We start from the raw sequence: 17,160 nt of genomic DNA on the forward strand, positions 1-17,160 counted from the left end.
TTACTCCTGAAACATAATTGCCTATTATTGTGTGTATGTGTGTGTATGTATGTGTGTGTGTGTATGCATGTGTATGTGTGCGTGTATGTGTGTGTGTATGTGTATGTATGTGTGTGTGTATGCATGTGTATGTGTGTGTGTATGTGTATGTGCATGCGTGTGTGTGTGTGTATGCCTGTGTGTGTGTATAAATACCCCTTTTTGCCCCCCCCATGTACATTTGGATGTATCTGTAACTGTAGGACAGAGTCTGATTCTCCCAGCTGCCCTGTAACCCCTCTGCCCTCTCGCCTTCACTGTGGACCTGGAATGTGAAGGCGGAGTGAGTCTAGAATTACCTCTCCCCCCTTAAATAACCCCTGCCTGATGAGTCCTACAGTAGTATTTGAGGAGACGGTGTGGACGGGCAGGCACGCTTGCTGCTCTGTGTCTACCGTTTGGCTCATTCCGTGTTTGCATGATGTCTACTTCCTGATTTTCTTTTCTAGAATTGTATTCTTGCTTCATTCACTGGATACTTCGTGTTCCGAGGACTCCTGGGATTGGCCGTTCCCCTGCCTGCTCCTGGCATAGATAAGGTATTTCTATACAGAGGGCAGGGGGTATTCCATGAATTTGAATGAATGAACCTTATGAATGAATGAGACTTAGCAAAATGTCATTTGTCTGACTTCCTAGTAACTTGTTGATGTGGGCAGCACAATAGTGTTGATTTTTCTAGTGGCAAACTGTGTGACGCACCTGGGAACACTTTGGGTTTCCTCCTGAGTCTCAGGGTTTATACCCCAACCTCAAAATGAATGGGCAGAATCTCAGGGAGCTGCCCCCTTCATAGTCTTCTCTGATTCCAGGAAAGTCCGTTCTTCTCGCTGCTGTATCACAGCTAAAATCCCTGCTTTAAAACAGGTGACCTGATTGCCCCAATGTATTTCCTTCCGTTATGAAAAACCGTTAGGTTGCCACCATTCTTCAGCGGCTACAATAATATCTTTGTGGCTATTAGAGGGTTAATTTAGAAAATTCCTAGATTTGGGATTTGATGTTATTTTTTATGGAGAAGCAGCTATTCGACAAGTGACATAAACAGCGCAAGCCCAAGCAGTAGAGTTGTTTGTAGAACCATTTAGTGTCTCATTTCCCAAGAAAATTCCCAAGAATAGGCAGCAGCCTATAGAGAGACGGTACGCCGTCCCACGGCTCCTCCATAGGTACCCTCCTACTGATCCTCTTTAATGTTCTTACTATGGGGTCACTATGCATTATGCTTTTAGTGAATTCCTATTGGCCAGAAATGGCATGCATTGAGCGTATTGTCTTTATTGACCCATTTCAACCCGTCTAGTCTCCTGCTGTAGACTCAAGACTCAAACCTTAATCAGTCATTGGTCTCGTCTTAGATTCAGGAGCCGTATGCCGATCCCATGCATGTTTAAATTCCCTCACTGTATTACCCTCTACCACTTCTGCTGGGAGGCTGCTCCACTTATCTACCACCATCTGAGTAAGATCTTAGATTATGATTTTGCTTAAAAGAAGATCTGGCTAATGGCTGGTGCAATGACATGTATGTACATTGTAGATATAAAGCAAGTCTCCCCGTCTCATGACCCGTGTTACCCACTGTTTGATACATGACATGACATGAAAACCCAACATTTTCCATTGCTAACCAATCAATGGACAGCGGACACCATGCCAAGGTCGTTTAAAGCTATTTAAAGGGTCAGTTAAATGCCCCATGCCGCCTCCCCAGCAAAAGAATGCTTGTAACTTAATAAGCATCTTGGGAGTCATGTTGGCTACCCCTGCTTCTAACCATATACAAAGCCAGTCGGTGAAGAGTAAGACTAGATAATAGTGGTAATGAGGGGGTCCTAAATTCACATATTAAGAAAAACTGTCCAGAAGGTCCAGAAGCACATTTACCAATTCTCTCAGATTCCAGATCGCTGTATATTGTACGTTATTCAATAAAACCAACGGTACGGGTGGGGTTTTAGAACCGGAGCCGAGGTCTTAATGAGAAGTCCTCCGAAAACAGGGACACTTGGTCACCTTCGTCTAAACTTTGTAAAAAGTGCTCGTCTACCTATCACTGTTGTTTTATGGTTTTTTCTCCAGGCACGATGGATAATAAAGTTCCAGGAGCCATATGGAATGGAGATTCGATGCCAGCCCGGCCTCTAATGAAGAAGGAGGCTCAGGACGAGGCAGCTTCAGACATGGTTGAAAGGGGACAGTGGAACAACAAGATGGAATTTGTATTGTCCGTGGCTGGAGAAATCATCGGGCTGGGGAATGTTTGGAGGTTTCCATATCTTTGTTACAAGAATGGAGGAGGTGAGTGCGAGAAAGAGGTACACGAGCAGGTGACCCAACATACAGCTGGAATGGTCTGGTTGACATTGGCAGCTACCCCAGCCGCTTCCCATTTGCAGGTTCGTATTTGCCTGTTGGGGTCCAAGAAAGAGGTGTAGGCAGCATAAAAGCCCTGGCTCTGTCCTAAATGTCCACCTTGTGGGAAATAAGTCATTTACAGTCACTTTGTGGGCTCTGATCTTGGTCCATCTGACACATGGTGAGACCCTTTAGAAACAACATCAATATAATATATGCTTCTGATGAGGTCTACACAAGAACCATCATGCTTCGTCCTTCAACTTTGACTAAAGACTCCACACAGGTACCTACATATAAAGTATAACAAAGATAGGAACTACATCCTTTTGAAAGCGATAAAGGTCCACTTATTCTTGGAGGTGCAGCGTTAGAAGGGTTCCTTTTTAGTTCTCCTGGAGTTTGCAATCTACTAGAGTTCTAGATGGTGGAACGGGTACGGAGAAGTGCTCATTGTTAGGGTCACATGGGGTTGAGAACTTTGGTTGCTTCTAATGACAACCTGTAAGGCTTGAAGGACAACAATGTACCCCTCTGTACCCCAGCTAGAGATTCCCATCTTGCTGAGCATGCACCAGAACTTAGTAAACATGGGACCAGTGACACAAATGACCCAAGCCAACAAAGCCTAGGGAGGCAGGTTCAGGGGAGATCGCCCATTTGGGTGCACCACTGGTCAATAGAGATGGTTCCAATGGAAATCTCTGATCTCCCCAGTCGATCCATTTATGCTATGGGGCACATATAGCCTCCGTACGTCTTTGTACACACCGCTGTCCATGTTTCTGAGCAGAACAAGAGTATACAACGTCTCATGTTGGCTCTCATTAGGTTGTGCAGGTAGGTATGGGGAGTGCTGCCCCCGGGACAGGCTGACGCGTGATATAATTACGCCGTGATACACCGATCCAGCGTTCTAGGTACCTTTCACGTTAGAAAAGCGGCTCTGATGGGAGTTAGGAAATTAAGAGTGAAGAGCGTAAACGCATGGTCTGTAGTTATAATCCGCTCTGGCATTTCTGCAGCTTATTCCTTTGGTTAATTAGAACTCCCTGCTGATATTAGACTTGCTGTATTTACTAACGAGGTGCATTGTTATCCTTGCATTAAAATAAGTCCCCAATTGGGAAAAGAGGGGGGGGTCTATGGATGTTTGTTTTCCCCCCTAAATTTGATCATGAAAACGACTTTTTTATGTCTTTGTTGTTTCTTTAAGGGTCAGGGAATTCCGCATTAGAGAAGGGGAGCTTTATTGTAGAGACATTTCTGGTGTTTGTGATGTTATTAGTAATAATGGCCCCTTTGAAAGATCTCCATGAGCGGATTTTGTGATTAGCTTCGCCCTGTTCCGTTCCGTAGAGTTTGGAATCCGGGCTGCATGATTATTATTACTACGATGTATAAATCACATTACTGAGTTAGTATCCAGAGGTAGGGGGTTTCTATGCGTCAGCTTCCTACAAGTATCTGTTTCTCCGGGGCACAGAATGGAATCAATGACGTTACACACTCGCTCAGCGGTCCCCCATTTATTTTCTGAGGTCGGGGGGCTAATCTCGCATTTCTGGTATGTGAGTTACCTAAGGTCACAGTTTGGCCAAGGACCAGTCCTGACCTTGGCTGCCACAATCGACTTTGAGGAACATAGCAGATGCAACCAAATCAATGATGTCATTTAATAGGAACGTGGGGTATCTTAGACAGACCCTAGACGTTTGCATCTGCCCCATTAGACAGCTATGCACTAGAAGGCGCTAGGCTGCCAGGTTAGCACTCATTCCCTTCGAAACCATATCTTTCCGGCAAGGGTTACAGAAGCGTCTCCTCTTTTGGGAAAGTTTAAGGATCTGTAGCAGAGAGCGGCTTATTCCTCCCCTTAACTAAATGGCTTCATTTGTGAAGGTGGTGTGGCATGGGGTGTAGGGCAGACATGTAAGCCTTGACGTGTTGCTTTGAATGAATGGAACAGCACGGCTATATTAAGCCGCGCTCATTCATAGCTACACATTCTCCATTCATAACTCCACCATTACCCAAAGGGAGGGCAAGTTTAATGTAATAAGGATTCCCCTGTGAAATAAACACTTTCACGGACTGTCCCGTGAAAACCAGACCCTTTGGTTGGTATGCTACAGAACGTAGTGCACGAGAATGAATTGGATTCCATGTTAGAACAGAAAGGATTATGAGGACATCCCACCAGTGAAACCGTACCAAGAAACTCTACTTTAACAGTTGGTGCTTGTTGTTACCCTACTTCCACATACGTAGAATCCTATACATTGCCTGATGTGGACCTTGTCAGCCACACCTCAGGACACTTGGTCATATATGTCCCTGGGACAGCGGAATTATTCGAAAGTATTGACCACGTCGTTCTCACCTGCTGCGACCATCTCAGGTTGTCCTGGGATTCTTATCTCACGTCTGCGGAACCCGTGATAAGGCACAATACACACTTCTTTTACACGCTTCAAATATTTGTGGGCGTAGGGTTTTATGATTGGGAGCTGACGATGTAAGGGTTAATGATTACACGTAGTCGTTAACCATTGGTACCTAGCAGATTAGTTAATGACCACGGCTGTGATTTCCAGCACGTCTGCCCCTTCTATATATAAAACCAATAAATGTAAAAATTTAGATAAGTAAAATTTGTGATTTAGTCGATGAACCTCTAGACGGATGCCCCCCCCCATTGACTATTAGAACTGGGTAAAAGAGTATTTTTGGATAACCCCCCCTATAAACACTGATGCCCACCATAGTTCAAATATCTGCTCCACGACATCATTGACTGGGTGGAAAAAGCATGTTTTTGGGGGAGAAAGTGTCAATGGCATTTTCCATTATTTTTAGAATATGGCTGAGAGTTATTGCCCACCTATGTTTATTACTCCCCTTCACGCTCGTAGTTCTCTCTTCTTGCAGGAGCCTTCTTCATTCCCTATCTCATCTTCCTCTTCACCTGCGGGATCCCCGTCTTCTTTCTGGAGACGGCTCTGGGTCAGTACACCAGCCAGGGGGGGGTCACAGCCTGGAGGAAAATCTGCCCCCTGTTTGAAGGTATGCTTTCACCACAAAAAAAGTTACATTTTGTGACCCTTTCCTACTATTCCTTTTTCTGTAAAATGAACTTTTTGAATTCATGTAAGTTTCGAGTTCGACGTCTCTATTTATACTATAGGTGAAAATGACCCTAAAGGACTAATGTATATTGCCATTATCTTCAATTATCTTAAACATAAAGACCACTTAAAGGCGTAACGAGTGAGTCATGGGCAAGGAGGGGCATTTAAGACATGAGAGGGGCAGGAGTGGAATCAAATTACAGGGGGGGTTGTCAGGGATCTTTAACGAGAGGGTGGTGGGACAACCTTCCAGAAGAAGTGGTAGATGATAGTACAGTTAAGGAATGTAGACTTGCACGGGTCAGGCTTATGGTTCCTGAAACTAAGAGGGGAATAAGGACTGATTAACATCTGACTTGTTACATCAGGAACAATTACTACATGAATTACTTGGTTTTGCCCTCAAAGTATAGGTTTCTATGTTATGGGTAATGGGGTTCAGGAACCTGCCGTTGTGCATAATCTTTTAGTTCCCTCTCTTTTGAGACTGGCCAACACTCCACCATGGTTGCTACTGTCTCGCGGTAATCACTGAGCGGCTGTCTAGTGTGCATTCTGAAATCATCATCTGATGGTCTCACTCCTTCTCTCTTCTCCTTATTTTTTCTCCCTAAAAGTCTCACGCATTCATCCTCCTCTCCGTTCCAGGTATTGGATACTCGTCCCAGGTCATCGTCATCCTGCTCAATTTCTACTACATTGTAGTCTTGGCCTGGGCTTTTTTCTACCTCTTTAATTCGTTCACCTCTGATCTGCCCTGGGCGTCCTGCAACCACTTCTGGAACACAGGTAACTCCTGGATCCCTCTAGGGTTTTGGACTTTAGACTAGCCAGGTAAAAACCATTTCTAGCCCAAAAGTTTCCTGGGCTTGGATGGCCAAACTCGGTGTGGAATCTTGGTTCATCATTGTCTTTCAGACACCTCAGGGCTAAAGCTATGCCTGGCCCCTAGCCAGATGCCCAACAACAAACATTAAAAGGTATTGCAGTCTGCCATATTCTGGGGTTGGGCTTTAAAAATATCGAGTTGTGCTTAAATGTATGCAATAATTATCACACGCTGGGAAAGGCAGGGATAGGGTTACCAGCTGTCCCCATCTTCAGGGGACAAGGGATTGGTGCTCCTGTCCCATTCTGTCCTATTACTGCATCACTGGTTACCTAATGGCTACCATATATTTAAACACACAAATGTATCGCTATGAGTTCCCTTTAAAGCGTATCTGTCATGAGGATAAAAAAGTCTCATTAAACGGAAATTTAAATGAAAAGGCTGGTACATGATTTTACAGGACCAAGTGTATCAAAACAAGTGAGGGGGATACAGAACAATAATACATAATAATGATAAATAGTAATGATACATAATAATAATACATAATATTCATGCATAATAATGATACGTAATGATACATTATATTGATACATAATAACAATACATAATAATGATATGTAATAATGATATTTAATCAAGATACGTAATAATGATATATCATAAAGATATGTAATAATGGTATATAATCAGGATATGTAATAATGATATAGAATAAGGACACGTATTAATGATATGTAATAATGATATGTAATAATATATCATAAGGATATGTAATAATTATATATAACAAGGATACATAATTAGGATATACAGTATGGATGCGTAATAATGATATATAATCAGGCTACGTAATAATGACATATAATCTGGATATATAATAAAGATATCTTATAAGGATACTTAATAATGATATATAATAAGGATGCATAATATTGAAATCTAATGAGGATACGTAATAATGATATATATTAAGGATGCGTAATACTGATATATAATAAGGATACGTAATAATGATATATATAATAAGGCTACGTAATAATAATATATAATAAGAATATGTAATAATGATATATAATAAGAATATGTAATAATGATATGTAATAAGGATACGTAATAATGATATATAATAAGGATCCATAATAATGATATATAATAAGGATACTAACAATGATATATAATAAGGATACGTAATAATGATATATAATAAGGATTCTAATAATGATTTTTAATAAAGGTACGTAATAATGATATATAATAGAGATATGTAATAATAATGATATATAATAAGGATGCATAATATTGATATATAATAAAGATACGTAATAATAATGATATATAATAAAGGTACGTAATAATGATATATAATAGAGATACGTAATAATAATGATATATAATAAAGGTACGTAATAATGATATATAATAGAGATCCGTAATAATAATGATATATAATAAGGATGCATAATCTTGATATATAATAAAGATACGTAATACTAATGATATATAATAAGTATACATGATAAAATGTGTATCACACGCTATATGATGACTAGCAGTCTCTATAGCACAGTCTAGAGATACAATTTAAAACTCTAATGAGACTTCTTTTTTATATTTTCATGACAGGTGCACATTAAAGATGCATACTTCTGCTCCATCTGGACAGGTGTGTATGAACCTGCTTGTGAAATATACCTGGACAGGGAGGAGACTAGGAGTGTCCAATCCCTTTTAATATATCCGCCATTTTACAACTCAGTACAAATAATAATAATAATTGTATTTATCGACCAAAATGTGCAATATAAATATATTGTAAACCCACCTTGTGTGTATAGCTTTGGGTCTAGATCTTAATGCCCTGTTCAGCATGATTATTCCTCCCCGTTATCTGTGCTCTGTTGTTAATATGCCGATTGCTGTAGAATGTTTAAGGTTTATTGCCCGTCTCGCGATGTTCACCTGATACCCCCTTTTTTTTCTCCATCCCCAGAAAACTGCGTGGATTTTCAAACAATGAACTCCACCAAGAACGTGACGCTAAACGGCACCTCCAGCGTCATCGAGTTTTGGGAGTAAGTGTGCCGGTGACAGCGCCAGTCCAGGTGCCATGGTCACCCATGCCGTCTCTCTGGTGCCTTCATGTGTATTCATAGGCTTCCCACTAACCCCTCTGGGGGGCAAAAAAACCCTCGTATACAATAGCCCCCTTTTCTGTGTGCCCCTAGCTAGGTACTTTTTTTTTTGCTTTACCAACGCAATTTCTTCTTCTTCTCAGTTTGTTCTAATTTATTTCATTCTTACTAAACTTCCCTTTTAGAAGTCACGTACCTCCAGAGTGTCCCTGTTCGGTTTGGCCAGTCCCTCTTTAGAACCCAAATCCCCTTTTTCCAATAAGTCACTAATTCAAATAAAAAGTCACAATAAGCCCCGCCCCTTCCATTCCTGTAACCACACCCCCAGAACAAATGTGCCCGGCTTTGGGCATTTTAAATGTTGGGTTTACGGTCTCGATACGTCCTCGTTCCCCTCTCTCTCTATAGTCTTCCTCTTTTTATCTCACTGATTCCGTTCTTCTTCCTCCAGGAGACGAGTCCTTAATATATCGGACGGCATCGATCACATGGGCAGCCTGCAGTGGGAGCTGGCACTCTGTTTGCTGCTGGCCTGGATCATCTGCTACTTCTGCATCTGGAAGGGAGTCAAGTCCACCGGGAAGGTGAGTACTGTCTCGCAAGGGCCCGACGGGCGATGACTAAGCGGCCCTGGCACTTTAAGGCCAGTGGCCGCCGGGTGGATACGCGCCAATGGGCCAGATGGACAGTCTAGGGCATTGCCCTGTATGTGTTGGATTTTAACCCTTTAGGATAGTTCTGATGGGTCCATCGGGTACCTTAAAGCCTGTTTCATACCCAACGGTAATGGAGATTAACAAGAAATTCTTACAAAGTAGGGAAAATATATATAATGGGGTCCTTGGTTGGAGAAGTGGGGTACTTTGGTTGCCACCTACCCCATATTAAAAATAACGGCCATGCTATGGCTTGACTTTCAAAAGAATCTGAGGACTTCACGGGCTTCGTCGATAAAATCAATAGAACATATTTTGGGTCTAAACACTAATATAAGTCCTACATTTATTAGTTTGGGTATCATTCACCCATTGGGGATGTAAAAGGCAGATCTTGGCCATTTGTTCACCTCTTTAGCGCCATAGTTACATAAACTTTCAAGACCTCAGAGGTCTCTTTTTCAGATGCAAGAATGTATCATTTGCCATCACAAAGGCTCTCTTTGTCCCCGCAGGTTGTATATTTCACAGCCACATTTCCCTACCTGATGTTGATTGTTCTCCTCATCCGGGGGGTGTCTCTCCCGGGGGCTCTGCAGGGCATTCAGTTCTACCTGTACCCCGACCTCACCAGGCTCCAGGACCCCCAGGTGAGACCTCGGAATGTACGTTACAAGGAATACTGTGATATGCTCGGCTCTGATTGCTGGGAGTACCAGAATGCCCTGCGGCTGAGATTCATTGGCGTAGTCTGCAATTCTCACTAGTTTGTCTGGTTTTGGGCCCGAGTGCCCAATACCAAGCATGAAACCAAACCTCAAAGTGCCAACACTGCCTGTTGGTGCCTTCCCTTGGTGTAGCGCAGTGTTCTTTCCACCTTCCAATAAAAACACATAACACACTCACACTCACTTTCATGCATACGCACACATACTCACACGCACGCACGCACACACATACATTTACACATAAATACTCTCGCACATACATACACAAACACATAAATGGAACCCGTGTGCTTCTGCCACCATCTCTCCCCTTTCTACCCATGTCTCCTCTTTCTCATTATCTCCTCCTTCTCTTTATCTCTTCCCTTTCTCTCTCCTCATTATCTGTCTCCTATATACTTGTCTTTATCTCTCCATTTTCTTACTATCGCTCCCCTCTCTCCCCACCTCTTACCTTTTATAACTCCAGCTGTAGGCGCACAAGGTCTATTCTCACAGAGGTTTGTTTCAGTGCTGAGTGACGGGATATGACGTTGCATCCCAGCACTCAGCATCAACAGGTTTGTATGAACAGACCTTGCACCATACATAGGTTCGGCCACTCGTATATACAGTATGTGTATATATAATCAACGCTGCACAGCCCCCCCTCGTCCGACTCTGTACTGCCAGAATAGAGGGGGCTGAGTCGGCCTCTATAGTGTACATGGGCCATGGGCCAATTAGAGGGGATCACAGAGCTCCTCTGTAAACGTCCCATTGAGCAGCGGGATACTGGGGGGGCTTGATTGCCCAACGCTGTGATCTGACCCCCGCTTTGGCCGCAACCCCCCCCGCACATGCCGCCCTAGCACCCAACGCTGTATATAATAAACCATGCCATGCAGAGACTGCAGCCAATAGTTACGTGAAATATGTTTCTCTTGATCTATACATTTGTTACCTCGATTCGAAATTCCCCACGAATGCCTCTAACCTTCCAGAGACTGCCGGAGCTCTGAGATTAGACAGATCCGAGGGGATTTGACTGTGGGAAGGGAACAGTCTGTGACCTGTAATCGGGTGATCCCAGATCTCTGATCCTCTAAGCGGGCCTGGGAACGTTAACCTCTTCCCTTCCACTCCACTCATCCGAAAAGCCCACCAATACCATGCAACGTCCTGCAACAAACTGATATTGTAGATTGCAAGCTCCTTCGAGCAGGGCCCTCCTTACCCCTTGTACAAATTGTCATGTGGTATGTACAGTCCAATCTAAGAGTTTTTGGTGGAATGTAGGAAATTAGTGAGCGTGTTTTGTAAGCAGAGCAGAGGGCATAAATGTCTCCTTCCCATTGAGCCCAGCGGTGCGGCCTAGAGGAGTCACACCGAGGTGTCACACAACAAAATTTACACACGGCCGGGCTCATCTGGAGCCAAGAAAACTTTGTATCGAGTGGAACGTTCCATCAGGACGCAGGCTGCCCACAAACCGCAGGGGTTGATTATTTTTGCAAACTCGGCAGGGTTTGTTACATCGTTATTTTCCTTTTTTTGCCAATTCCCAGGGGTAGATCTACTAAATATCTCATCTATCCTACCGTGTTTCATTGGAGGCTACATCTAGACATTGCCCCTACTGCGAAACGCAGCGGGTCCCTCTGTGTATGTAAAATGGGGCGAGTCAGGCCCTCGTAGCCATCTGTCACATGTCTGCCACTCATCGGTCTCTCCTTCGGCAGGTGTGGATGGACGCCGGGACTCAGATCTTCTTCTCGTACGCCATTTGCCTGGGGTGCCTGACCGCGCTGGGAAGTTACAACAAATACAACAATAATTGCTATCGGTAAACGTAGCAAACGTACCCGTTAAAATTTATTTTTGCCTTTATTATTTAATGCAAAAACTTTAGAATTAGATTTTAAAATTGATCAATTAAGAAAAGTATTGTCCTTCAATCATTTGTAAGCATTCTAGTAATCATTTATATGATGATCATTTTCAATTAAAATAATCTATGATGATATTTAAAGGGGAAATCACAACAATTTTGTTAATGCAGGCAAATATATTTTAAAATATTTTTCCTTTTTCAAAACAATTCTAGTTTTTGCCCCATAATATAATGTTTTCAGTCAGCTGCATATCAGCCATTTGTATGAGGTTCTCGCTCTGTTATCTGAGCCCCGATCTACTAAACACCCCCTGACTCCTTATCATACTGCCTGTGGGGAACAATGGAATGGCTCAGTCTAAATCACCCAGCTTGAATCTTGAGTTTTGCATTAGTATCACCCCTCAGGACATTCTCTGTTGTATTCCAATCTTTAAATATTTTCATCTTCTTGAATTTTTTTCCTATTCCGGCAGAGACTGCGTCGCCCTCTGCTTCCTTAACAGTGGCACAAGTTTCGTGGCTGGGTTTGCCATCTTCTCCATCCTGGGTTTCATGGCCAAGGAGCAAGGAGTCCCCATATCCGAAGTGGCAGAGTCTGGTAAGTTTTCCTCTCCAGAGGTCCGTCTCTTTTAAAGACCCATAATGGGCAGGATATCGGTGGGGTCAAGTTCTAAAGGCCAGTGTCGATGGCCAATACCAACGCTGGTCTGTCTGCAGGTCCAGGCTTGGCGTTCATTGCCTACCCCCGAGCTGTCTCCATGATGCCATTCTCTCCTCTCTGGGCTTGTTTCTTTTTCATCATGGTCATTCTACTGGGCCTTGACAGCCAGGTACGTGAAATATAATTATCTATTATCTGTCCGTCTACCTGAATGATGCCCGCTTCACGTCACAATACCCGCAGAATACTCTTTGTTACGGCCATTGAGCGATGCACCTTTTATTGAACGTGTGTTCCTTCCCTACGATCAGTTTGTCTGTGTTGAGAGCCTCGTCACATCTCTGGTTGACATGTACCCCAGGACCTTCCGCAAGAAGAATCGCAGAGAACTTCTCATCCTCGGGGTCAGCATTTTCTCTTTCCTTATCGGACTGGTCATGCTGACGGAGGTACGAGGTACATGGGGTACACGGTGAAGACCTAATGAGGGCATGGATGGGGATTTTAATGTAGATTCTGGTGCAAAACATACAAATCCCAATTTAGTACATGTCCAAAGCTGGACCAACTAATATTGTTACCCCGTAGACAACACACTGCACATCAGCTGATGCATGTGATTCTGAAAAACATTAATTAGGATTAGAGTTTGTCTAAATATTTCATCTCTAAATCCTGTTTTCATCGTCTTTCTTCTTTCAGGGTGGGATGTACGTTTTCCAGCTATTTGATTATTATGCGGCCAGCGGGATCTGCCTTCTTTTTGTGGCCATCTTTGAGACCATTTGCATTGGTTGGGTGTACGGTGAGTGGTATGATGGTAGTACAGATCCAAACTACAAATGTTGTCTTCCCAAGAAAAACATGGCCAACAACACTAGACTTATGTTCTTCTGCCAACCTCACCAGAGCTCGGCGTATTCGGTGAGGCTCAAGCTGGCCCGAGAACAGACCCAAAATGAGACTTTTACCCCAGGCTGTTCACTAATGTCTCTAAAGGACCTTTTAGTCCCTTCTTCTCGCGGTTTCCCGGTTACCGCACACCATGGAGTTCCCCACTGGAGTTAACATTTCCGCAAGTCCTAGTTCTAGGTTGGGTTCCCGGTGGAATTCATTAGGGATGGAGATTTCAAAGAGGTTCCACTCTCGCTGCTCGGGGAGTCAGCACGTCCACAGCATGCTGATACATTTTTATGGAATGGAATCAAAAGTAATTTATTTGTGAAAAGATACGCTGTGCCATTTGTGAAAATCCGGTGATGTCCGCCACAGCTCCAGCATGTGAATGTGATATTTGCCCGTTTATCTGCTCTATGACACCTCTTTCTCTCTCCAGGTGCTAATAATTTTTATGATAACATCGAGCACATGATTGGTTATAGACCTCTCCCTATCATCAAGTACTGTTGGCTTTTTATAACTCCGGCTGTGTGCATGGTGAGAAGGAGGTACTGATTTACGGAGCGGGTGGAAATAATGAGGGTTAGAGGAACAATTTAATGGGGTCGGCTAGATACGCTTGGGACGGGCTTGCACGAAACGCACCGATTGAGTCAATGACTTCTCTTGTCCTTCTCATCCAGGCGACCTTTCTGTTCTCTCTGGTGAAGTACACCCCTCTCCAGTATAATAAACGCTATACGTATCCCTGGTGGGGAGATGCGATAGGATGGCTTCTAGCGCTCTCCTCGATGATCTGCACCCCTCTGTGGGTCTGTTACAAACTGTCTACCATCAAAGGATCTCTGGCGGAGGTAATGACATCGCAAGCCTTAATAAAGCGTCTAAGGCTGTATTTTCCCCACGGCATTAACTCCAGTAAAGTTTACCAACACATGGGAATTTTAAATTACTACTACTATTTTCGGTCAGATTGACTCCGGCATATTTTAAGATCTATAGCCATAGGATATATAGGTTTATATAAAGAAGCCCATTTAATGCTAGAAAATATGATGACAAAAGCACCTGAAAAAAAAATTATGAAAAAAATAAAATAAAATAAATTAAGAAAAATAATAAAAAATAATAATAATAAATAATAATAACACAAAATAAATAATATATATATATATATATATATATAATTATGCATCTTATGTTAGTTGTCCCTCTTGTGATCATATTCTAAATAACATCTAGAGGTTCTGGTAGAAGAAAGGAGCCCGTCCCTCCCTAACTGATGATTCCAAAAATGATTCTTCTTATTGTCTGAATGTCTTCACCTTTCATAACCCTGACCATGTCCTTCTTCCGCCCGCAGAGATTCCGTCAGTTGATCTGCCCAGACCCGGACCTTCCGCAGAAGACCACCATGCCTCTTCACGCTCCTATAGGAACGCCACTAGAGGAATCCTTATGTTAGACTGGTTTGCAGGAGATGTACCTTCAGTTACTGGAGAAAAGCAACGCTGTATATGTACGTCATGAGCCCGTAGACCAAAGGCGCTAACCGATAGACATTAATCACTGGTGGATCAGAAGAAACGCGACTGTGTTATATTTTTATATTATAGAAAAGGAATTACAGTACTGTAGATCTATACATTTTTTTCAGAATGGTGCAGTTTACATAGAATATTTAAATTTTAACCTTTAGTTGTGGCAGCTGCTAGTCTTGCCCCCCGTTCATACAGCCCACTGGGTACACACTTATATTACTGAAACCCCAAATTTATTCTGCCAGCTAATGAACGGGGAGAGGTCTACATTTATGTATGAAAAACGGTGTATATAAACAATTCTGTAAATATATAAATAAGATAGAAATAGAAAAAAGAAACAGTATTTTCCCGGGCATTAGTAAATACAAATATTTCAAAAAGCACGGAAGGGTTTTCCTGAGAGCATAAAACCCAATAGGCATAATCATGTACCCTGTAGAGTGCCAAAGATAGGGGACACTATGTGACGTTCTCATTAAAAAGATAATATAATGACATTTTGTTACCTTACTTTATTTGAAATGAAGACTCAAATTCTTATTCCGTAAAAAATAACTCATTTATTATTTGATCAAAATACAAAATTCATGATTTTTATAATCCCCTGGATATTTCTGGAAAAAAGACGTCAGCAAAGACCTCTGAGGTCCAGAAAACTTTGTTACTTTACGTAGTTTTCTATGTTAGCCCAACAAAAGGTATCACCTTTATCTAAAGACTCCATTTTCTCTTGGGCCAGCACAACAATGTCCCATGTTTCTCGGTAGAGTTGAGGAGATGGTTGATCTGCTCCCCAAATGCTGTTTCATGAACAAGACTTATGGAAGGCTTTTGGGAATAATGAAGAATGGACCTATTGGTTGGTTTTACCATTCAGCCACCAGAAGAGCGTCCATTGCTTCCTTGCATTCAAGTTGTTAGCGCAGTGATGTCTCTTTATGGTCTTCAGGCATCAGAAGTGAGTGTCTTCTATAGATCCCACCTTCTCTGAAGATTTATTTCACCTCCGGAGCAGGCGTCCGAGATGGGCGTTTGACTCAGTTTGGGTTGTGGAAGGTCTTCTGCTGGTGTCACAAGTTTGCGTAATCTCTGAAGAGATAAAGCAAGTGTGAGGATCAGAGCACTAGGCCGTGATCCCTATTGATCTAATGTGTCAGAGCAGGTAGACCTCCTTTAACCTGCTCCTTGAAGTTGTTCAATTGGCAATATTTGTCGGTGAACCTAGGGAAAGCAAACATGGTGCTGGCATAAAGGAACCCATCTTATCTGCCCTTTTTGAATCACTTCTTTAGGATAGGGTTATACATATCCCAACCTTTTTTGGATTCCTTTATTGTGTTTCGGCACTCAGAGGCAATTATGATACGAGAATTTTAAGACATTTGGCGGTCCCAACTGAAAGAAGGGTAAATTTAAGAGACTGTAAATAAAGCATGGGAGTGATGGACCAGTGAGACTTATCCTTTTGACCTTGACTTTAAGACCCTCATTAAAGTCCTTATTTACAATATAACATCCTTACAATACCTTACGGTAAGTGATTTTAAACCATCACGTCCTCACTTCACCACCATTTCTGCAATCGTTACCTGCATAAAAGGGGCCTTTGGTCCAAAAGGTAATATAGATGGCAAACAATGGCGCACATATCATGGATGCAACAGCCATAAGCCAGCCGATGGCATAACCCCAGGGGGGTAAACATAGCTGTTATTGTACTTCAGGGGTATGTATTTGATCAAAGGAAAACAAGAATGTTGCCTAGAGAGAATAAAAACAGATACAATTAAAATAGATCTGCCACTTTAACCAAAACATGCATTTTACGCAAAAAATAAACCCAAGCGATTGTGTTTGCAGATTCTAATAATCAATAAATATGGATTAAAACTTTCATTATGTGTATACCAAGGGAGCAGCCATCTTTACTTCCTGATCTCAGGATCTGTATGATTATTCTTCCTAAATGAGTTCTTGCTCAATGGAGTAATGGAGCAATGGATCACGACTTAGATGAGATGAATAGATGAGATGAGAAGATCCTGTTCCATTGATCAGATTTGCGAGCAAATTGATTAAACTGATGCGTTTAGGACTATTTATGGAAGAATGATGTCATCTGTGCTAAAATAGCGAAATAAATACTTTTTAAAGGCATAGGCGGCGAATGTTATAAAGTCTGATATTAGACTTGCCGAAAACTGCCCGTCCGTATTAAAAGCGATATTATGAATTAAAATGCAGAATTAATTTTTTACATATTCCCTCTTTTTTTCTATGCAACTTAATCTAAAGTAGAA

The 17,160-nt window shown here is 42.2% G+C and overlaps 1 protein-coding gene across 3 annotated transcripts; it reads left to right on the forward strand.

The window, feature by feature from the left end:
- The first annotated feature begins 400 nt into the window (after nucleotides 1–400).
- Nucleotides 401–15,357, forward strand: LOC128491960 (sodium- and chloride-dependent GABA transporter 2-like). 3 transcript variants are annotated; one of them, XM_053464360.1, is made up of 15 exons: nucleotides 401–578; nucleotides 2,122–2,340; nucleotides 5,329–5,463; nucleotides 6,177–6,317; nucleotides 8,354–8,435; nucleotides 8,947–9,079; nucleotides 9,667–9,801; nucleotides 11,601–11,704; nucleotides 12,229–12,353; nucleotides 12,473–12,585; nucleotides 12,728–12,865; nucleotides 13,119–13,221; nucleotides 13,753–13,853; nucleotides 14,000–14,170; nucleotides 14,680–15,357. In XM_053464360.1, the coding sequence occupies exons 2-15, from the start codon at nucleotides 2,127–2,129 to the stop codon at nucleotides 14,779–14,781; spliced, it is 1,797 nt and encodes a 598-aa protein (XP_053320335.1). In that variant the 5' UTR covers nucleotides 401–578; nucleotides 2,122–2,126; the 3' UTR covers nucleotides 14,782–15,357. The 3 variants fall into 3 exon arrangements, with proteins under 3 accessions (XP_053320335.1, XP_053320336.1, XP_053320337.1); XM_053464361.1 differs by lacking the exon at nucleotides 14,680–15,357 and having other exon boundaries at nucleotides 13,753–13,864; nucleotides 14,000–14,164; XM_053464362.1 differs by lacking the exons at nucleotides 401–578; nucleotides 2,122–2,340; nucleotides 5,329–5,463 and adding an exon at nucleotides 7,987–8,026 and having other exon boundaries at nucleotides 6,241–6,317.
- Nucleotides 15,358–17,160: the final 1,803 nt, after the last annotated feature.

Source organism: Spea bombifrons, chromosome 4 (genome assembly GCF_027358695.1).
Source record: "Spea bombifrons isolate aSpeBom1 chromosome 4, aSpeBom1.2.pri, whole genome shotgun sequence".
NCBI classification, from domain to species: Eukaryota; Metazoa; Chordata; class Amphibia; order Anura; family Pelobatidae; genus Spea; species Spea bombifrons.

What these genes read in the sequence shown, in the direction of transcription:
- LOC128491960 (XM_053464360.1), top strand. Translation starts at nt 2,127, where the DNA reads ATGGATAATAAAGTTCCAGGAGCCATATGGAATGGAGATTCGATGCCA. An exon ending in TTGTTACAAGAATGGAGGAG is followed by an intron (nt 2,341 to 5,328) that starts GTGAGTGCGAGA and finishes CTCTTCTTGCAG; the next exon opens with GAGCCTTCTTCATTCCCTAT. An exon ending in AGCGTCATCGAGTTTTGGGA is followed by an intron (nt 8,436 to 8,946) that starts GTAAGTGTGCCG and finishes TTCTTCCTCCAG; the next exon opens with GAGACGAGTCCTTAATATAT.